Here is a 22,841-nt window from a genome sequence, read left to right as displayed (position 1 = left end):
TGGGTTGAATTGTGTCTCCCAAAAATACGTGTTGTAATTCCAAACCTCTATGCCTGGGTTATAATCCCATTTGGGAATGGGTTGTCTTTGTTAAATTAATGAGGTAGGATTAGCATAGGATGTGCCTTGAGTCAATCTCTTTTGAGATAAAGAGATCTCAAAATCAAGCAATCAAGCTTGCAGAGATGGGGTAAGATAAGTGCCAAGACAGATGGATATCTCCAAGGAACCAGGAAGCAGAAGCTGAAGAGACAAGGGCCTTCCTCTAGAGTCGAAGAGACAAAGAGAAGAAGCCTTCCCTTAGAGCCGGCACTCTGAACTCAGACTTCTAGCCTCCTAAACTATGAGAAAATAAATTTCTGTTTGTTAAAGTTATCTACTTGTGGTAATTCTGTTGTAGCCATACTAGATAACTAACACAATGAGGAAACAAAATGACGAAACACTGAGGAAATTTTTGAGAAAACTTGATGACTTCAGATGGGAAGAAAGAAAAAAAAAATGAAGAAAATCTGCTGACCAAGTAAAGTGGGATGAACGACACTAAGTCCCCAGTGGAGACTGGATTGTGTGTCCCCCACCCCCTCCCCCCAAAGAATATATACCGAAATTCTGGCCCTATGCTATTATGATTTAATCATAAGATGAAATCAGTTGGCTTTGGGTAGGGCGAATTACTTTCTATAATGCAATCTAATACAATGCATTGTAATCAGTCGGTTGAGGTCATATCAGTGTTGGGTGGATCCTAAACCTAATCACTTCAGAGTTATAAAAAGAGAAGAAAAGATACACACACAGGGGAACAGATGCCATGTGATGATTGTCTACAAGCCAAGAACTCCAAGGAAACAAGGAATTCCCCAGCCTACTGACAAGGGAAAAACTGACATGGCTGAGACCCTGATTTGGACTTTCAGCCTCTAGGACTGTAAGAAAATTAATTTTTATCCTTTAAAAGCCACCCACTTGTGGTATTGATGTTACGGCGGCACTAAGTAAAGAAGACTGGGTGAGGGAGGGACAGTGTTTACCTTGTGAGAATTGAAAAGCTGAAAACGTAGCTCTGGGCAGCAAAAAAGCCTTTGCCCTTTCTCAAACGTCCTCCACAAAAACTAGACCCTTGGAGAGGTCTCAATAATCAAAAGGAACCCTGGGGGTGTAATGGTGAAGGGAAAGGTTGGCAGTTCAAACCCATCCATTGGCTCTGTAGGAGAAAGGCCTGGCAATCTGTTTCCATAAAGATTACAGCTTAGGAAACCCTATGGGGCAGCTCTACTCTGTTACACTGCGCCTCTAGGAGTGGAAATGAACTCAATGGCACCTAACAACAACAAAGGGGGGTTTTGATCAAATAAGTTTGAGAACTGTTATAACCTCCACTTACACATTACACACTCAGAATAACATTTGCATGTTAAAGTCTCTGTGACCTTCTGCAATAAACAAAATTGTTGACTTCTGTTTTGACGCATTATTTCCCAAGACTATCTTGCCGTAAAAACGTGTTCATGTAACATCTGTTGTTATCTTGCATCATTAGTGTTCTTGGGAAATACTGATACATTCATAAATCTGGCAGAAGCATATGGAGGCTTGGCTAGGATGTAACCAGCTGATGAGACATAAAATGAATGTTTTTGATGATGGGAAAATCAACCCAGCAACTACTGAGAATATTTTGAGGAAAAGGTATTATTATGTGATGAAACTGTGAGTTACTCTGCATCAGGTACACAGTTGCTAGACTTTTTGTAATTCAATTCAGTGAGCATTATTAAGCATCTGCCATGAAGCAAATACTGTGTATATCAAAGAGCTGATGAGATAAGACGATTCATGCCCTCAAGGATATCAGAGCCTAGATAGATGTGCTAACATTTAAATTGTGGTACAGTGAGAAGCATGCAAACACCGACACATGAACAATGTTTCCTTGGGATTTTAGGGTCAGTTAGGAAGGGACAACAACTAGCATGTTGTAATGAACAAATAAGACTTTCACAGACAGTTAAATTGTGTGAGAGGATGCATTGGAGTTGAGATGAGGAGGCAGGAAACTCAAAGGGAGGGTGAGAAAGGCAAGGCATGATGAATGCGGGAAACCAGATGCAAGTTGGTATTACTAGAGCATTAAGTGAAAAGCGGAAGTGGGAGAAAATAAAGCTGGAGAGGTAAATAATTACCAGGCCCTAAAACTTCTTCGATGCTGTGTTAAGGAACTTGTCTTTACCTTAGGCCCTATTTTTGAGCTCCAGCTTAGGAGCCAGCTTATACCTTCATGGCTGAATGGGGAGTAGGAGGAAGGGGGGCCTTGGGAGAGACAAGGTAACAGTAAAGTGGTTAAGAAACTCGACTCAGGAATCAGGTTATTGGGGTTTAAATCCTGCCTCTAACGGTCAGGGATCCCTAGTGGTGCAGTAGTTAAGTGGCTGCTAACCAAAAGGTTGGCGGTTCAAATTCACCAGCGGCTCCTTGGAAACCCCATGGGCTAGGCCAAGGAGTGGCTGGTGGATTCCAACTGCCAACCTTTTGGTTAGCAGCTGTAGCTCTTAATCACTGTGCCACCAGGCTCCCAAAGCATTAGAATAGGGTCTCAAAAAATGTTTATTAACATTATTCCTGAAGTATCTATTTTTAATCCCTTTAATTTCCTTTTGCTTAAAGATTCAGTAAAAAAAAAAAAAAAAGAAGCTTATTTTATTAAACTAAGACACATTATGGGTTAAAATGCACAACGTCCATAAGTCATTCCAAATAAAACGTAAGATGTCAAAAAAAACTTTCATTTATGATGAGCTACTTTAGAACTCTCAGGGATACCTGAGTGGGGAAGTTTGTAGTTATAGGCAATAAGGTCCAGGGTCCTATATAATAATCATTAGGAACCCAATGCATATGCATGACTGAAGCTTAATCCATACGTATGAGAGAATGAATATGCATGATTAACTGCATCAGATAAAAAGCCAGAGACAGATGAACACCACCCCTAAAAAAAAAAAAAAATTCCCCATTGCCATTGACTCAGTTCCAACTCATAGTGACCCTCTAAGACAGAGTAGAACAGCCCCGTAGGGTTTCCAAGGCTGTAGGGAGCCCTGTTGGCACAGTGGTTAAGAGCATGCCTGCTAATCAAAAGGCTGGCAGTTCAAATCTTCTAGCTGTACTTTGGAAACCCTTTGGGGCAGTTTTCCCTTGTCCCATATGGTCACTATGAGTCATAATCAACTTGACAACAATTTTTTTTGGGGGGGGCAATCTTTACAGAAGCAGACTGCCACATCTTTCTCCCACAGAGCAGCTGGTGGATTTGAACCACTTGACCTTTTTGTTAGCAGCCAATCGCTTTAACCACTGTGGCACCAGGGCTCCTTCACACAATCCCTAGACAATGACAAAGTACTGAGTGTGTGAATGGAGGCGGAGGGAGTGGACAGGAAGGGCTCCATCCCCTCCAAAACGACCGTCACTCGTTCACCTATCACTGACGTTTCCTGAACCAGAGATTATTGTTCCCAGTTTCAGACATGAGATTAAAACACAAGTACCCTTGGAAGAGTTAATGGAGGCTCAAGATCACTCCGAAGTGTAGATGATTTATAAAAAAAATCCTGAGTTAATGAAGGAAGAACAAGTATTAAGAAGCTCAGAAACAAAGGGTAGGGATAGTGACAATAAAGTGGGGTGAAAGGGCCCAAAGAAGTAAACTCCTGGTTGATCCTGAAACTGGCTTCAGTCTGAATCCAGAGTTAACTAGCAAGATCCCGTAACCAAAAGTATAGGAGAAAATTGAGCGAAGATACCACCCCTGCTGAACCGCAAATTTGGCCTCATAAGAGTTAGAAGTGGTGTGGTCCAGTCAGAACCCAGGGATTGTCCCTAGAGCACAGTAGTCAATGGCAAGCTAATTCAGAGAGATGGGTGTCACCATCCCTCTTCCTGCTGGGGTCACTCCGAGTCTAAGGTGCTTGGCTTTCTTCAATAATTATTGTTGATTTTAGCTTTGCAAAGTGCTAGAAGCTGTGGATATAAAGAACAATATAAAAAGTCAACCTCAATACCTGTCTGGCTCCAAGCATCAATCTAAATAATTTGCAGTTTATCTAAACACAGGAGAGTAGTGGACAGGGCAGGGCAAGCAACATTCCCAGAGTAATAGACTGAGAGTCAAAAATGGTCCCTCAGAGTAATTGCTGCCATCAACAGTTCTAAACACAATCTGAAATAAATTACTTGCTTCTCTATTTTTTTAAATGATAAAAAGACAATGAATTGAGCCAACTGCACTAAAAAAGGAACAAGGTGGGCAAATCCCATCTTTATAACTAGCTGCGTGGTAAAGATCAATGTGAAGCCAATTCCCTCCTGGAAGTGGATCCAGGCCTCCGCACCCCTCCCCCCCCCCCCCCCCCCCCGCTTCATTTCTCATTGCTAGCCACTTCCATGGCACTTCCTCTTTCTGACCCTAACCACACAGTTAGGTCAGACTTCATTCTCAGCCACCCTGAGCCAGGTCAAAATATTCCTGGCCACCCAGAGCCAGGTCAATGTGTACCAGCCTTAGGGTCAGGAGTCTGCACACTTCAGACAGCCACCACCGCCTCCCCACCCCACCTTACAACCTGTTACCTGATTAGGGTCCGTGCCCTGGAGCAGTCGAGCCAATGAAACATACTCCAAGTCAGAAAGACTAAGAAAGTTTATTAAGGAGATGTATATACATCGATTCGACAGCACTGGGTTATACATCACCAGGGACCCAGCAGCAACACAGGCTGTCTCTATTGAGTCCCAAAGAGCAATTTTACATTAGAGCTTATACACAATCTTACAAGGGTTACAAGTGTCTTTGTAGTCCCCTGCCAGACATTTCTTTGTTAGACTAAAGATATACATATCTGATACCTGGGCTCCAACTTTCCTGTGGGGGTTGTATGCCACAGGTAGTCGGGACAGAACAGAAGGTGGACAGAACAAAAGGTTATTTGCATCAGTTTAAAACAGAAAAGTCATTAACATTTGGTCAAAACAAAGTCATTAACACAGGTACGTGAAGGAGGCAGGCAGAGGAAGAACAACTTAATAGGTTTATCATGGCCTTAGTCATGTTAAGCTCTCAGTTGCCTGTTTTGAAAAAGGAGAAAACATGCTGGGGGGTATTGGGCTCACAACCCCACCCCCCATCTAGCCACCTGGAGCTACGGCCCAAGCTAGAAGGACTCTTTTCTTCTTCAACTGCCTGTGCAGCCTTTCCCTGACCACCAGCCACTCAGAGCTGGGTTCACAAGTTAGGACTCTGTCCTGCCAGCACCTCCTAATTCATTGCCCCTGCGAGTTTGTTAATTCTCTGTAAAGGCTCACAAAATTCATGGATAACTGAAAGATCGGTTATATACAGCCTGCAGAAGGAGCCCTGGTGATGCAATTGTTGGAGCACTCGACTGTTAACCAAAAAACCAGTGGTTCAAAACCACCAGACGCTCCAGGGGAGAAAGATATGGCAGACTGCTACCGTAAAGATTACAGCCTTGGAAACCCTATGTGGCAGGTCTACCCTGTCCTATCGTCACACTGAGTCGGAATCGGATTGATGGCAATGGGTAGTTAAGAGCTAAGGCTGCTAACCGAAAGGTCATCAGTTCACATTCACCAAGTTATCCTTGGAAACCCTATGGGGCAGTTCTGCTCTGTCCTATAAGGTCATTAACTCGGAATTAACTCAACGACAGTGGGTTTGGTTTTGGGTTTATACATATATTTACCCACTTATTATCACCAGAAAGGGTACAAGTTAAGAGGCACATCACGGAAGGTCTGGGAGAGGTCCCAGCAGGAGACTTCCACTGCGCCCAGGGACATGCCACCCTCTCCAGTGCATGGATGTTCTTGCCAATCCAGGAAACCCCAAAAAGAAGCTCCAAGGTTCAGGGTCATTTATAATAGTCACTGGGGCCATAAAGCATATGCAGGACTGGAGCACAATGCATATACATCAATCAATGAATATGCAGGATTGACTGCACCATGCCCCCCTTTCCTGAGGTTTGTTGCCAGGTGATAAGTTGGGGGCTCCCAGCTCATTTGCACACATTTTAGTTGTCAACTGGTTGTTTTTGGAAAAACAAAGACACCTAGGTTGCTCAAGAAATTCCAAAGAGCTATTCCCTCACCGGAAACCCTGGTAGCATAGTAGTTAAGAACTATGGCTGCTAACTAAAAGGTCAGCAGTTTGAATCCACCAGGCGCTCCTTGGAAGCAGTATGGGGAAGTTCTACTCTGTCGGAATTGACTCTGTCCTATAGAGTTGCTATGAGTCAGAATCGTCTCCACGGCAACAGGGTTCTTTTTTTTTTTTTTTTTTAATTCCCCCACCACCCAAACTAGAAAGGAAGCCCAAACCGAGTTCTTTGTCCACAGCCATATGTTAATTAACTCTCTTTGGACTCTGGGCGGGTTATGTTATCTGATGTAGCTGAGGAGATAAGTTTTTGTTTCACTGGAGTTCCTCTAGAGAAATAACTGTCTTTGTTTAGGAAAATACCTTGATGAGCTGCTTGGCAATAGAACAGGGGATGGGGGCGGCCTTGAGAGTATGACAGGAGACAAGTGGAGATTACCAAAAGGGCCATAATTAAAAAAAAAAATGTACAAAAGCTTAGGGATTGAGACAAGTAGAACTAGGAAAAGCCAAGCAGCAGGGCAAAGACGGGAGATCTAGTTAATGAAAGAGATGTTTTTTAAGAACACAGAGGCTTATTATTAGATTTTAAATTATCTACAGTAGTGCTGAGATGGAGCTCTCCTTCCATTACTCCCTACTCTCCAGTAAAATCTACCATATACGGCTGCTTCTTGTGAGTTCTTTAGAGAAGGTTAAGCAAAAAGAGTTATATCCTCCTTCGGAGTTTGGGCTAGGATATTTATTCACTTCTGTGACCCCAATACTCCCCAGCATGTTTTCTCCTTTTTCAAAACAGGAAACTGAGAGCTTAACATAACTAAGGCCATGATAAACCTACAAGTTGTTCTTCCTCTGCCTGCCTCCTTCACGTACCTGTGTTAATGACTTTGTTTTGACCAAATATTAATGACTTTGCTCTTTGTTTTAAACTGATGCAAATAAACTTTTGTTCTGTCCCGACTACCTGTGGCATACAGCCCCCACAGGAAAGTTGGAGCCCAGGTATCAGATATGTATATCTTTAGCCTAATGAAGAAATGTCTGGCAGGGGACTACAAAGACACCTGTAACCCTTGTAAGATTCCATATAAGCTCTAATGTAAAATTGCTCTTTGGGACTCCATAGAGACAGCCTATGTTGCTGCCGAGTCCCCGGTGATGTATGCATCTCCTTAATAAACTTTCTCACTCTTTCTGACTTGGAGTATGTTTTATTGGCTCCACTGCTCCAGGGCACGGACCCTAATCAGGTAACACTTTTCTTCTTCCTGAGGTGTAACTTACAAAAACCAATGCTGACTGGGTAGAAAAAAAAATATTTTGCCTGAAACTTCCCTACCTTTCCTTTCTCTTGGAAGATGAAAAGTTGTATCACTGGTCCTAATACCCGATTTCAGTTTCTGTGACTTTTCTTTCCATGGATAGGTTCTGCTGTTCATGTTATACATCCAAAAATTTTATTAATAGAGACCAGATATGTTTTCCTTGTTTAGAAAGCCAATAATGCCTATGTTGAGGAGACTTCTTTAGGTGATTATTAAAAACGTCACCTTGTAACATTTAAGAGAGACACTTCCTTGTGTCTCAAAAAACATGGGCATTATCAGCATCGATAAAAATATTGGAAGAAAGCCATTGAAACTTTCTATTCTCTTAGACTTAATTGTCTGATTGCCACGCTAGTTTCATAGATGTGAAAGAAAAGAAAGACTATAATATGTAAAATCTCCTAGCATAATAGTGACAACAACGGTGATACTAGCTAGCATTTACTGAGCTTTCACTGTGATCCAAATACACTTTAAAGTCTTTTATACACATTTCTCATTTAATCCTCACCCAACCCTAAAAGAAAGGTGCTATACCTCCATTTTTCAGATAAAGAATCTCAGGCACAGAGTTCGGTATTTTGCCAATATGAGGAAGAGGAACCTGACCAGGACTGACTGACTGACTTCCCTTTAACATAGTGCCAAGTTAAGTCAGTCTTGTTGCCCTGGAGCAGTCGAGCCAATGAAAGGTACTCCAAGTCAGAAAGAATGAGAAAAATTTATTAAGGGGATGTATACATCACCGGGGACCTGACAGCAACACAGGGTGCCTCTATGGAGTCCCAAAGAGCAATTTTATATTTATGTAGAATTTTTCAAGGGTTAGAAATGTCTTTGTAGTCCGCCGATGGCCTGTCCGGAGGAGTTATTCATTACAAGATAGTGACAAAAGACTCTTTATCAGACTAAAGAGACACTTACCGGAATGTCTCCTTATCAGGATAAAAAAAAATACACATCAGACACCTGGGCTCTGATTTCCCTGTGAGGGGTTGTAAGTCACAGGTGGTCGGACAGAACAAAGTTATTTGCATCAGATTAAAACAAAGAACAAAGTCATTAACTTTAGGTCAAAACAAAGTCATTACCAAAGGTATGAGAAAGAGGAGGCAGGCAGAGGAAGAGAGAAAAACTCATAGGTTCATCGTGGTGTTAGTTATGTCAAGCTCTCAGCTGCCCCTTTTGAAAAGGAGGAAACATGCTGGGGAGTATTAGGGTCACAGTCTTATCAGAATATCTAAGCAGAAAATCACACTAATGCAGGATAGACTGAAGGGATCAAAGCACAATTTTCCTTCTTTAGATATAAACCAAAAAACCAAACCCATTGCCATCAAGTCGATTCCAGCTCTATAGAACAGAGTTTCCCCATACGGTTTCCAAGGAGCACTTGGTGGATTCAAACTGCCAACCTTTTGGTTAGCTGCCGTAGCTCTTAACCACTCCACCCAAACCCAAAACCACTCCACCAGCAGGGTCTATGTTACTCACAATCTGTATCTGCAAGCCAGATCCCTCTCATGAGCTCGATACCTGAATCTCCAGCTGAAACCCCAGACTAAATATGTACAAAATTGATGCCATCATTTAATGATAGCCAAGTCCCTCTTCTCCAAAAATCAACTCCTTTTTCCTTCTCCTGTAAACCTTCTCTCTGTAATAATACCAGTACGTTACTCTTGGATCATCTTTGGTTCTCTCTGCCTCACTCTTCTTCACTCCCACTCCTCTTCTAACTACCCCCAAGTGTTGGCTGATTTTTTTAAAAATCAACTTTACCTTCTAGAAATGTCTTTAATTCCCTCTTTCTTTTCCATCCCTAGCCACAGTCTTAGTTCAGCACCTCATCCTCCCTCTCTCACCTGGACCATCCTAACGACTTTTTACTTGGTCTGTTTGCCTCTCCAAAATCCCTCTGCAGGGTCATCTCTCTCCACAGTCCCGTTTCAGAACAACCACAACATTTTCTTACATTATAAATATGATCATGCTACTTTCTTCCTTTAAATCACTCACTGAGATGCTTTAGGATAAAACGCAAACTCCCTGGCATACGAAGCTCTTTCTTCCCAACTTGACCCCAGCCTGCTTTCCCAGCCACACGAGATTGCTCTCTTCTCCAGCCATAATCTTCTTCTCGTCCCACATCCTCTCCCTAGGATGCCCTTACCCAGGGGAGCTCCTAGTTATCCTCCAAAATCCAGCTGGAAAGCTACCTCCTGTATGGATCTCCCCCCAGTTCCCATAGGAAGGGCTGGCTCTTCCCTTCTCTGTGCTTAAATGGTATTGTGTATCATAAACATTTGGCACATTGTTTTGTGCATATTTACATCCGTTTTTATAGGTTCCCATGAGTCAGAATGGACTCCACAGCTACCGATGTGTGCGTCTGTCTGTCTGTCTGTGTTTATACCCACCCCAGAGCTTAAGCTTCTAAAGGCAGGGACTGGAAATTAATCCTACTGGATCACTTTTTCACTACTTATAATTTAGATGAAAGAGAGAAAAGAAGACTTCTTTCTCCCAATCCTAAGGTGACTATCCAAGGAGGTTACTAAAATTCATTAAAAGCATTTGCAATTTGTCATGGTTGTTGACTTAATAAAAGTAAGCAGAAATATAAAAAATAAAATCTGGGGAATGCTTTTTGGTTTCAATTTAAAGAAAACATCATTGAAAATCTCATATAACTTCATTATTAGCTGATGCAAATAAGGCTCATAAATATTAATTTATTCTATGAATGTTCATTACACACCTGTTACATGCCAGATTCTGACTCAAGGAAACAAAGCACCCAAGTATAATTGAACTTCTTTACACTATGACCACGCAGAACCAAAACATCTCTGTAAAGAGGTCGAATAAAATTAAGTTATCCAGAAATTTTTGCTTTTGCTGACACACAGTGCCAAATCTCAAGATTTTAGGAAATATCTGAATAATTAAAATTTTTAGTTCAAGATTATTTGGGGTGTTTCCCAAGAAATATTATAACAAAATGCCATGATATCCCCCAAGAAATTTATAATATGATGAAGGAGGCAGACCTATTACAAAGTAAAAAGGCAACGTGGTGTGGTAGAAAGAGCACTGGACTGGGAGTCCTGACTGCTAATAACTAGTTGTGTGACCTTGGGGAAATTAGTTAACACTTTTGGTCTCAACTTCATCTTTGGTAAAATGAAGCAGTTGGACTAGAATCTCCAGATTGTGGGTCCTCCAGTGCTTCTTACTGTTGTTGTTAGCGGCCATTGAGTGGACCCCAACTCATGGCAACCCCATGTACAATGGAATGAAACACTGGGCCATCCCCATTGCTGGTTGCTGATTGGATAGTTATGATCCATAGGGTTTTCACTGGGTGATTTTCAGAAGTAGGATCACCAAGGTTTCTTCCTAGTCCGTCTTAGTCTGGAAGCTCTGCTCAAGCCTGTTCAGCATCACAACGTGGAAGCCTACGCTGACAGATCGGTGGTGACGCATGCAGTGCATTGGCCAGGAATTGAATTCAGCTCTCTCATATGTAAGGCGAGGATTCTACCACTAAACCACCAATGCCCCTCTCAATTTCTACATGTAGAATAATCGTTGTATGTATGGATCACGAACTCAGCCCTACCTTTGGTCCAGGTATACCTGGAGCTGGGTAGCAGCCAGAGTAAGAGTGATTAGAAGAAAAAGGTTTGATAAAATGATTGCAAGCTGAAGGTCTAGCTTTGGGGAAGCCTGTTACTACAGAATGTAAACACTGACAGGTAGAGAAGATGAATAGTCAAATCCACATGTGAGGTTTTTTTTGTTTGTTTTTTCACATAATTCAAGAGTAATTGGGAGCAGGGTTGACCACTAAGAAAAGAAACAACCTGATTCAAGAAGGCTTAAAGAAAGGGATTCTTACTGCTCCAGAGAAGGTGCCTGTAAGGTGAGAGGATGGAAACCAGGCTCTGCACTGGCCACTGGCCTAATCACAGTCGCCTTCCACTCCCGCATCTTTCCCCTTCATAAAGGACCACAGGATGGCTGGCAACCTTCTGCTTCTTGACTTTGTGGCTGTTACAGAGTGTTTGCTATATAATTTAATAATTATAATTAAACAATTATCTAGTTTTTTGTGTACTTTTTATACATTGAAAACTCTTTTTAAAATCTTTTAAAGATACGTGGTACAATAATATCCTGCATGATGTTCCCAAAAATTTAAGATTGAGAAGACCCACCTCTCCAAATAGTAATTTGATCATGGCAAATAAAATGTGTTTTCTCACTGATTCGATTTATACAGCAGACAGAAAAAAAAAAAAAAAAAACCTTTGAAAGACAAATGCATTGTGTGCTTCCTGCCAATAAGTACGTACTACTTCCTCGTCATTAATGAAAAATAGCATCACTTTCAAAGTTCTGTAGACACTGAAAAGAAAGAAAACACTCAAATGAGTCACCTATTGCCACATTCAGGGCTGAGAAGCTATATAAATATCTCCAGCCTCTAACAGAAAACACTACACCGTCATAAGCCCGGGAACAATAGTCCCTTGATGCAGCTATGTGGCTTGTGGCGCTGAGCCCCGTGTGTCTGCTGTACAGCAGCCTGGCCCTGCCGCTGCCCTGGGAGGCGGGAGGCACGAGTGGGCAGCAGTGGACACTGGCTCAGGTATGTCACAGCCCACTGACTTCATTGGGCCTCGGTGGACCTCACTGGGCCGTCACCATTAGGAAGGGTGTTTGTCAGTTATTCTCCTTCCGTGTTATACCGTGATGAATTTTCTTTTTGGTGATTTTCCTGCTTGTGAAAGCATGCATGCTTTAATCAAGCAGCGGTTAAGAGGAGGCTTTAGAGATTGCTTAGACGGATTCCAGTTTGTCTATTCGCTGAGTAGGTGAATTTAGGACTGCTGTTTTTTTTTTTTTATTAAACTAAAAAAAAAAAAAAAATTTTTTTTATTAAACTTCTCTGAACATCAATTTTCCAATTTGGAAGCTGGAGATAATAGTGTTGCTGTTTTTGTTGTCGTTATGTGCCATCAAGTCAGTTCCAACTCATAGGGACCCTATGGGACAGACTAGACCTGCCCCTTAGGATTTCCAAGGAGCGGCTGGTGGATTTGAACTGCTGACCTTTCGGTCAGCAGCCAAGCTCTTAACCGCTGCTCCAAATGGGAGTGTTGTGATGTATTTAGCACAGTGCCTGAAACAGCGTTCATACTCAATAAACTGAAGTTGTTATCGTTATTATTACTTATTATAATTTGAGATTCTTTTCATAAATAGCACGGAGTATTGCCCCTTAAGATGAGGGCCACCTATAAGAGAAAGATGCAGGTAGAAGTCACAACTTTCATTTTCAAGTCAATGATGGTGGGCAAGGCCTGACTTCTGACTCTGTTCTCTTGTGTGTACAACCGGAATAATAACACTATGTGTTTTATACCTCATGGGATCAGTCTAACAAATACGTGAGGCTATAACGCCAACTAGCATGTTGTAACAGTTAAAGATTATAAAGTACTTCCATGTTTGTAATGTCATTCAATCCTCAGCTCCATCCTGGGAAAAAGAAGAAACCAAAGTTAAGTTGATTCAGATACTTGTCAGTGGCAGAGACTGGAGTCAGGACCTAGTTCTCCTGGTTCAAAAACCATGTTCTTTCCAATATACCACTCAATAAGCAGTGTAATACGTGTAAACAATTTAATCATTGTTTGGCAGAATAACAGGATGTTTATTCTGAAGTATTGTTTATAAAGGTAAGAAAAGTCAAGTTCTATTTCACATTGACTTTTAAAAAGTCCCAGTGATAGACTGAACCACATGAAATAACTACCCCCTCTTTTTTTTTAACCTAATAATGGATTCTCCTAAATAAATACATTTGCAAGAGCATTTAGCCCTTTCGCTCAGCATGTAGATGGTTAATAAACTAGAAGGTGGTCAGTTAGGTTTAACAGAAGGCAGGAAAATTCATCCCAAGGACACACGGAGATTTCTTGCAGAGGATGTCTTTGTAAAATCTGTGGCCCTGGAAGATTAAAATGAGTTATTTGTTTTTAGATAAGGGATTAATCCCTAATTGCCACGGATGAACAATAAGTATTAGTTGTATTGAATGAGCACAGTCACCGGTAACATGGAAAGAGGGCATCATCATACTAATAAGGTTACTTACCTAAAGTGCATACTCCGGAGAGGTTCTGAGACAAGTAACCCTTACCGTCTACTCCAAAATAGACTGCGAATTAGTGAGCCAACGTTTGAAATCATTTCAGTAACAATACTGTCATGCAGGGTATAACCCTTTCTGGTTTTTTCTGACAAAACGGGCTTTGGAATCAGAACACTTGAGTTCAAATACCGATTCCTTCAGTTATCCATTGGATGACCTTGTGCAAGTTATTTTGCTTCATTGAGCCTTGTTGATTCATATATAAGATAGAGGTAACAACGCCATATGTACCTCACAGACGGGGTATGAGGTTTAAATGAGATAAGTATGTAAAGCTAAAAAAAAAAATGCTTAATGAATGTTATCATGAAGTTGCTGGTATTTCACGCATTTTTTATGTTTTCATGAATTTAGGCTGCTGCACATCCATCCTCATATCCAGACACCAGAGACATTTAAGAAATTCCCAGGGACCCAGTTGAGCTTGGAATAGGCCTGACAGTCTTGCAACTCCCCAGAAGTGGGTTTTACTAGGGATTTAACAGTGGAAAGAGAACTGGACTGGGAGTTAGGACACTTGAGGTCCAGTTCAGCTACTAATGTAATGTGTGAGCCTGCGCAAATCATTTCACTGCTGTAAGCTTCAATTTCTTCACCTTAAGCTAAGTAATCTAGCATCCTTTCCCAGGTCTAAAATTTTAAGATCCTCTAACCCTAGCTGCTATGAGTCAGGATCAACTCGATGGCAGTGGGTTTGGTTTTTTTTTTTTTTTGGTAACCCTAGTTGGGACCAGATCTCAGCAGAATCTTAGATGGGCCCGTTGACGTTGGATCTCCCCCGTAAGTCCCATGATGCTCAGGGAAGGTCTCTATTGTGCCCTTTGTGGACACACTAGAGCACTGTTCCTGATCAGCCCTTACGAACAAGTCTATTTTATAAAGTGTACGTGTTTCTCCTTGAAACATCTAATGGAACAAAACAGAAATTGAGGGTCTCTTCTCTTTGCCCATGAAATGGGATGACAGTGCTTCATTAGCAATATTAAATATCCTTCCTTTTTTTCCCCACTAATGCATATATATTTAACTTGATGACAGTGTAAATATTCTGCCTTCAAACTACTGTTGGAATCCACAGGAATCAGAGGCAAAAGACGTGCAGACTTCTGAGACAAAAGAAGAAAATAAACAAGAATTTCAAATCAACTACTCTCTTTTCAATAGGACTATCTCAAGAGATTTTATTCACGTGATTCCAAATCAAGAGATGACAACAGTTTAGAAGCCAAACTCAGGGAGATGCAAAAGTTCTTTGGCCTGCCTGTAACTGGACTATTAAGCTCCCATGTCACAGAAATAATGCGAAAGCCCAGATGTGGAGTGCCAGATGTTTTAGGATACTCACTATTCCCAAATAGCCCAAAATGGACTTCCAAAGTAGTCACCTACAGGTTAGTTTTGCATTGGCTCATTTTGGCAAAACCAATAAAGTCTTTTTCCTAAGAGATCAAATACTGTATTCTTGTTTGCTGCCAGGGTCCTATCATATACTCAAGACTTACCACGTGTCACAGTGGATTCATTAGTGGCAAAGGCCTTAAACATGTGGAGCAAAGAGATTCCACTAAGGTTCAAGAGAGTTAGGTGGGGAACGGCTGATATCAGGATTGGCTTTGCCAGAGGAGGTAAGATGCTTTAGGCTAATTCCGTGTGCTATTTTATTTGTTTATTGTTTATATCAGTGCCCTCCTTATTTCAAGACTTAAAAGCTTTAAGTGATATATTTTTTTAGCAATATGACTACCCTTTTTCTATTCTGTTAACTAAGACCCATTTTTCATAGCAGAGTTGGCAAAGCACAGCCCACGAGCCAAATCCAGCCACTGCCTGTTTTTGTAAGTGGAGTTTCTTTGGAACCCAGCCATAGTCCTTTATTCACCTGCTCTCTAGGACTGCTTTTGGGCTACAATGGCAGAGTCGGATAACTGCGACAGAGACTAGCCCATAAAATCTAAATTACTTATTATTTGGCCCTTTAGAGAAAAAACTTGCCAGCCCTGCTTTGTAGCTTGAATTAGATATGTTGTTAGGTTGTTGTTGTCAGGTGCCACAACCCTGTGTGACACAGTAGAACTGTTCCATGGAGTTTTCTAGGCTGTAATCTTTACAGGAGCAGATCAGGTCTTTCTCCCATAGAGCCACTAGGTGAGTTCCAATCACCAACCTTTTGCCCACATTTAGTATCCGAGCATTTAACTACTGTCCCACCATATATGGAAACCCTGGTGGCGTAGTGGTTAAGTTCTATGGCTGCTAACCAAGAGGGCAGCAGTTCGAATCCGCCAGGCGCTCCTTGGAAACTCTGTGGGGCAGTTCTACTCTGCCCTATAGGGTCGCTATGAGTCGGAATCGACTCGACAGCAGTGGATTTTTTGTCCACCATATATATGTTGTTCTTAGCTGCCATGAAGTTACCCCCCAACTAATGGCAACCTCATGCACAGCAGCACAAAATGCTGCCTAATCCAGAGCCACCCCCATGATTGGTGGCAGAGCAGATCGCTGTGATCCATACGGTTTTCATAGACTGGTTTTTGCAAGCAGGTCACTAGGCCTTTCTTCTTAGTCCATCCTGGTCTGGAAGCTCCACTGAAGCCTGTTGAGCATCATGGCAACATACAAGCTCTACTGATTGGTGGCTGTGCGTGAGGTGCATTGGCCAGGAATCGAACCTGAGTCTTTGTGTGGAAGGCAATATTGATATATAACCCCGTGCTGTCATAGATCATATTGATATATAGATCTATCTGTATATTTATATATGTTACACATTTATAAATTTATAGGTATATAAATTTATAATATACCTAGGAACCCATATGGTGCAACAGGTAAGTGGTCAGTTGCCAAACGAAAGGTTTGCTGTTCCAACCTACCCAGCAGCTCCCCAGGAGAAAGACCTGGAGATCTGCCCCTGTAAAGATTACAGCCTAGAAAACTCTTACAGCTTCCAAAAGACCTCAAGCAGCTTCCAAGAGATAGGACAGCCTGTGACCTGTTGCCAACTCCCTTCAAGTAGCAAAAAAATAGAAAATGGACAGCTTTCATATTAAAGAACTTTAGGTGATATATACACGAATTGCTATTAATGGCTAGTGTTTCATGATGCAAATTTAGAAAAAAAAAAGTGTTGGCTACTTCAGTCTGTCCTACTATTAAATTGCCTGTGTTCTATGAATTTAGCTAAAATTTGAACTTCAGCCATGATATTAACAACACTGAAGAAAATGTTTCAAAAAGTGCTAATCATGTTACCACGGAATTTCCAAGAACGAAATAAACTGGATAAGTCCTGATACTAATTTGAAGATAAACAGCTCTAGGTCACCAATAGAAGGACTATTAAAAATTCATTTTTTTTAATCAAAATATGACCCAACCGAAAAAAAAAAACCCGTCACTGTTGAGTCAATTCCAACTCATAATGACCCGATAGGACAGAGTAGAACTGCCCCATAGAGTTTCCGAGGAACACCCGGTAGATTCGAACTGCCAGCTTTTTGGTTAGCAGCCAGAGCACTTAACCACTATACCACCAGGGTTTCCCAAAATATGACACACACTTTTTTATTGAAGAATAAGTCTCTTCAAAGTCCAGCTACATTTTAGACACAATTACGTGATGTTGGTCATTTAGATTTCTTGTTGATAGTAGATAAATAGTAGTCATTTTAAAGAGGGAGGAAAAAAAAAATGGCAGCTTCTGCAGACAGACACTGTGTCTTACTCACTGCTCTACCTCTTGGGGCAGACACAAAATGGTGCTCCAGAAATATTTTTGATAGATGGATCAACGAACAGGGAGCAGTGACAAGAGATGAGTCTAGACAGGTACACAAGGTGAGACCCAAAGACCCTTGTTTGTCCTTGTTTGTTCTGCCAAGGAACTTGGGTTTTACTACCTTAGGCTAGTTGTTATTAGTTGCCATCAAGTCAATTCCAACCTTAGGCTAGTAGGTTTTTCTTTTTTTTTCATTCAAAAATTCATCCACAAATTGTTTTATGACATTGATTGCAATCCCTGCAATATGTCAACACTCTCCCCCAACAAATCTGTCTTGGAAGAAGTACAACCACAATGCTCCTTAGAAGCAAGGATGGCGAGACTGCATCTTACACACTTTGGACATGTTGTCGGGAGGGATCAGTCCCTGGAGAAGGACATCATGCTTGGCAGAGTACAGGGTCAGCAGAAAAGAGGAAGACCCTCAACGAGGTGGATTGACACAGGGGCTGCAACAATGGGCTCAAGCAAAACGATGATTGTGTGGATGGCGCAAGGCCAGGCAGTGTTTCATTCTGTTGTGCATAGGGTCGCTATGAGTTGGAACCGACTCAATGGCACCTAACAACAACAACAACAACAACTTCCTCTTTTCCTTTCCACCCTGGGTTTTCTGTGTCCATTTGTACAGTTTTTCTGTCCCTTCCTGCCTTCTCCCCTTTGCTTTTGGGCAAGTGTTGCCCATTTAGTCTCCTATACTTGATTGAACTAAGAAGAACATTTCTTACCTGTGTTATTGTTTTATAGGTTTGTCTAATCTTTGGCTGAAAGGTGAACTTCAGGAGCGACTTTGGTTCTGAGTTAGCAGGGTGTCCAGGGGCCATTGTTTCGGGGGTTCCTCCAGTCTCAGGAGTCTGATCTTTTTTTGTGAATTTGAGTTTTGTTCTACATTTTTCTCCTGCTCTGCCTGGGGCTCTCTATTGTGATTCCTCTCAGAGTGGTAGGCAGTGGTAGCCAAGCACCATTTAATTCTTCTGGGCTCAGGCTGATGGAGGCTATGGTTCATGTAGCCCATTAGTCCTTTGGACTGATATCTTCCTTGTGTCTTTGGTTTTCTTCATTCTCCTTTGCCCTGGACAGGATGGGACCAATACATGTATCTTAGATGGCTGTTCACGAGCTTTTAAGACCCCATACACAACTCACCAAAGTAGGATGTAGAATATTTTATGAACTATGTCAAACCAATTGACCTAGATGTCCCCGGAGGCCATAGTCCCCAGCCCTCAGCCCCAGTAAGTCAGTCCCTCAAGGTGTTTGGATGTGTCTACGAAGCTTCTATGACTTTGTCTTGTTCAGGTTGTGCTGACTTCCCCAATATTGTGTGTTGTCCTTCCCTTCACTTGTCTAGTATCTAGTTAGTGATTTCCTCTCCCATCCACCATCCCTCCCCCCACCTTGTAACCATCAAAGATTGTTTTTCTCTGTGTGTAAACCTTTTTGTGGGTTTTTATAATAATGGACTCATACAACATATGTCCTTTTGTAATTGATTTATTTCACTCAACATAATGTAAAAATTCATTTGAAGAGAATTTAAGCATAGTTCTCCAAAAGACTATAATAAACTAGGTTTTTAAGAAAAATTATACTAAATAGCACTCAAGTTACTCACTGAATGCAGTACTCACACTCATTCTCCCTCCCACCACCATCTAACCAACAAAAGTGATCAACTTAACAAACAGTAAAATGCAACGTTTAGTAGGATATAAATGTTTTTCAAGTCTTGTCATATCCAGTAAGTGTCTTAGTCATCTAGAGCTGCTATAACAGAAATACCACAAGTGGATGGCTTTAACAAAGAGAAGTTTATTTTCTTACAGTCTAGTAGAAGTCCAAATTCAGGGCATCAGCTCCAGGAGAAGCCTTTCTCTCTCTGTTGGCTCTAGAGGAAGGTCCTTGTGATGCATCAATCTGCCCTTGGTCTGGGAGCATCTCAGTGCAGGAACCTCAGATCCAAAGGATGCGCTCTGCTCTCTGTGCTGCTTTCTTGGTGGTATGAGGTCCCCAACTCTCTGCCTGCTTCCCCTTCCTTTTTATCTCTTGAGAGATAAAAGGTGGTACAGGACATGCCCCAGGGAAACTCCCTTTACATTGGATCAGGGAAGTGATCTGAGCAAGAGTGTTACATTCCGCTCTAATCCTTTTAACCACAGGCAGAGATTATGATTTCTAACACATAGGAAAATCACAAAAGGAGGACAACCACACATGGCCTAACCAAGTTGACACATATTTTGGGGGGACACAATTCAACCCATTACAGTAAGCATTCAATGTATGGTGGTTATCAGTGAGGAGCAGTGGTTCTGGGAAAGACAAAGTGTAACATATATGCTCAGGATAAACACCCAAGCCACCTGTGTATGCAACTGGCTGCTTGTAACTACAATGCAGACAACCTGGACTGGATTTCTTTCTACCCTCAATAAACATATAAACGGAAAAGATAAAATGACTGGAGATAAATTCAGTCACTAAGGGCAATCACCCTATTTTCTTCCAGCTCATGGGGACTATAACCCATTCGATGGACCTGGAAATACACTGGCTCATGCCTTTGCACCTGGGCCCGACCTAGGAGGAGATGCTCACTTTGATGAGGATGAAAGCTGGACTGATGGCAGCAAGATCGGTATAGCATCCTGTATCTCTTCTACTATACATTTTTTTAATCCCAAACTTCTTATACTAACTTTAAATTTATAATTGTTTTCATTTATAGCATTTATTGAGTCCTTACTAAGTGCCAACCTCTGTACTAACTGTACTACCTGCTTTAAATCCATCACCTCTTTTAACATCCCCTGCATAGACAGAAGATGGAAGCTCAGGCTAGGTGTCAAGCACTACAGGTGCAATTTTTTGTACCTCTACCAATCACTTACTGTGTGTCCTTGGGCAAGTCGTTTAAGTTCTCTGAGCCTCAGTTTCCTCATTTATGTAATGAATATATAAACAGCCCTGCCACAGGGTTGTTTTCAGAATTAAATGAGAAAATGCTTAGCACAGTGCTTGGAATGTATTAATAATTAAATAGGTTATAGTTCTTTCTTTACATTCCCAAAAATGAATTTTTGAAATGGAGGAGAAAGAGGAGCCGAGGCTGTGATATTTAAGGATTTAATGGTGATGGCTGTACAACATTGTGAATGTACTTAATGCCGTAATACCACTGAATTGTACACTTAAATATGGTTTAAATTGCAAACTTTATATATATATATGCATACACGAACGCACACACACACACGTATATATATTATATATATTATATATATATAATTACCACAATTTTAAAAAAATCATGCAATTCTGAGTTTACTCACTATTGTTCAGGTCAAAAAGAACACACACCATGACCCAGCCCATCACATTCACCCCTTTACAAAACAGGAGATTATAGACACAACAGAGAACTAATGGAGAAGAGCTCTGGCATAAATAACCCCACCTGGAGACAGTTATTTAAAAATGGCTACTCACTGACCTTGAAAGAGAAGGTAGTACTTGTGTTTGGCAGCGGAGATTCACCACATTCAAACCAAGCAGTGATGCCTTGCTGTGAAAATCTAACCTACATAAAAACTGAGAAGCTGCCGTTTTTTCTCGTCTCGTGTATCTTTTTCATGCTTTTTTCTTCCTTCTCAATGTTAGTTAAAGGTAGTTTCCTTCAATCTAATACAGTTAGAGCTCTGACCACTGCTCAGACTCAAATACTCACACCTTCCCCTTATTGACAAAGCCTTTCTTTGAGTCCACAGGAGAAAAAAGTATACATGTAATACAATTTAATGAATCCAAAAACAAAACCCAGAGACTTTCTCTCTCCTGATTTTCGAAGTCACTATCATTGATTGAATAGCCATTATTTTCCAGATATTGGGCAACTCTAATCATTAAGACCAATCTGCAAGGTGGGAATTATTATCTCTGTTTAACAAATGAGGAGCTGAAGCTCCACATCAATTAATTTGTCCAGAATTGCACCTGGGCCAGGCCTACAAGGAGATGCTGGGTTTCAAATCTAGGTCTTAATGCCTCTAAAGCTTTTGCTTTCCGTTACAGAACACTGCTGCCTGAGTAATTATGTAAGCAGTAAATAAGCAGAAAACATTTCATTTAAAAAAAAAAAAAAGCAGAAATGGTGATGAAATTAAAGCACTCCTTTTTTTTACTCTGGTTCTCCCTCTATTGCATCCTCCCCTTTGAAGGCCTAGAAACAAATAAGTAAACTACAGAGGATCGAGAGTTGGGTATTTCTATAGTTACTGCCTGCTGCTTCTTCTATTGTAGGAATTAACTTCCTGTACACTGCAACTCATGAACTTGGTCATTCTTTGGGGCTGGACCATTCATCGGATCCTAGTGCTGTGATGTATCCAACATATGGAAATGAAGATCCCAAGAATTTCAAACTTTCACAGGATGATATCAAAGGCATTCAGAAACTATATGGTAATGCTTGTAACTTCAAATAAGGGGATGTCACATTGTCTCCTGAGGTTGGGCTTGGAAGAGAAAGGCTGGGAAATAGCTACTTGCCTGGAAAAACACATTGGAGTATAAATCAAAAAATCTATTGAGGGAAGAAATTTGAGACCACAGATATTCAAAATTTAACCAGGCTATTTTGAAATACGAGGATGCTAATTTTAAATTTTCAGTAATACAATATTATTTGGTCAAATGATGAAAATAAAACTATCAGGGTTTTTTCAAGCTGCCCATCCATTTTAATGCCTTGCTCTGTGCAGATACTTCAGGAGCTTCCCCCTGCAAGAGCAGGCCCAGGCTAAAGGAACATAAACCTTCCTTCTTGCTGCTCACTTCAAGGACTTGATGCCTGAAAGTGATCCAATGTTTCCTGCTCACAAATAAATGTGGAGGAAAGGTTCATCATGGACAGTGACTGTTTACAGCTGCTAGTCATGAAGCTTATGAATAGCCCTTGAATCCCATGTCCCGATCCACACTTTTGTGTTTTCATCAAGTTCCAAAACTTCAATTACAAAAACGAAGCTAATTTGCCTGATCAACTTAGTCAGAAATAATTAGGTGAGAAATTGTACCAAAGAGCAAGGATGAAAGTTATGTCTCTGCAAAAAGATGAGAAAAGTAAAGTTCAAATAGACTGAGTGAATTGCCCAAGGTCACATGGCTACCAAGTGCTCGAACAGTGGTTCTGAGCTAGAGCTGTATGAATTCACACTCTTCCTACTACACTTGCCTGCCTACCACCACTTAGTAAGTTTTTAAAAGCAATCCAGAAAAGAGAATACAGAATGACATCTTTAAGTCTGCAGATATACTTTA

At 41.2% G+C, this 22,841-nt stretch overlaps 1 protein-coding gene across 1 annotated transcript; it reads left to right on the top strand.

Annotated features, from left to right (window-relative positions):
- The first annotated feature begins 11,812 nt into the window (after positions 1-11,812).
- Positions 11,813-22,006, top strand: MMP7 (matrix metallopeptidase 7). Its single transcript, XM_023554740.2, has 5 exons — positions 11,813-12,169; positions 14,903-15,129; positions 15,215-15,363; positions 20,032-20,160; positions 21,822-22,006. The coding sequence occupies exons 1-5, from the start codon at positions 12,062-12,064 to the stop codon at positions 22,004-22,006; spliced, it is 798 nt and encodes a 265-aa protein (XP_023410508.2). The 5' UTR covers positions 11,813-12,061.
- Positions 22,007-22,841: the final 835 nt, after the last annotated feature.

This window comes from Loxodonta africana, chromosome 7 (genome assembly GCF_030014295.1).
Source record: "Loxodonta africana isolate mLoxAfr1 chromosome 7, mLoxAfr1.hap2, whole genome shotgun sequence".
Lineage (NCBI taxonomy): Eukaryota > Metazoa > Chordata > Mammalia > Proboscidea > Elephantidae > Loxodonta > Loxodonta africana.
The sequence above is the reverse complement of the archived record's forward strand: the minus strand, read 5'-3'. Positions and strand labels throughout refer to the sequence as shown.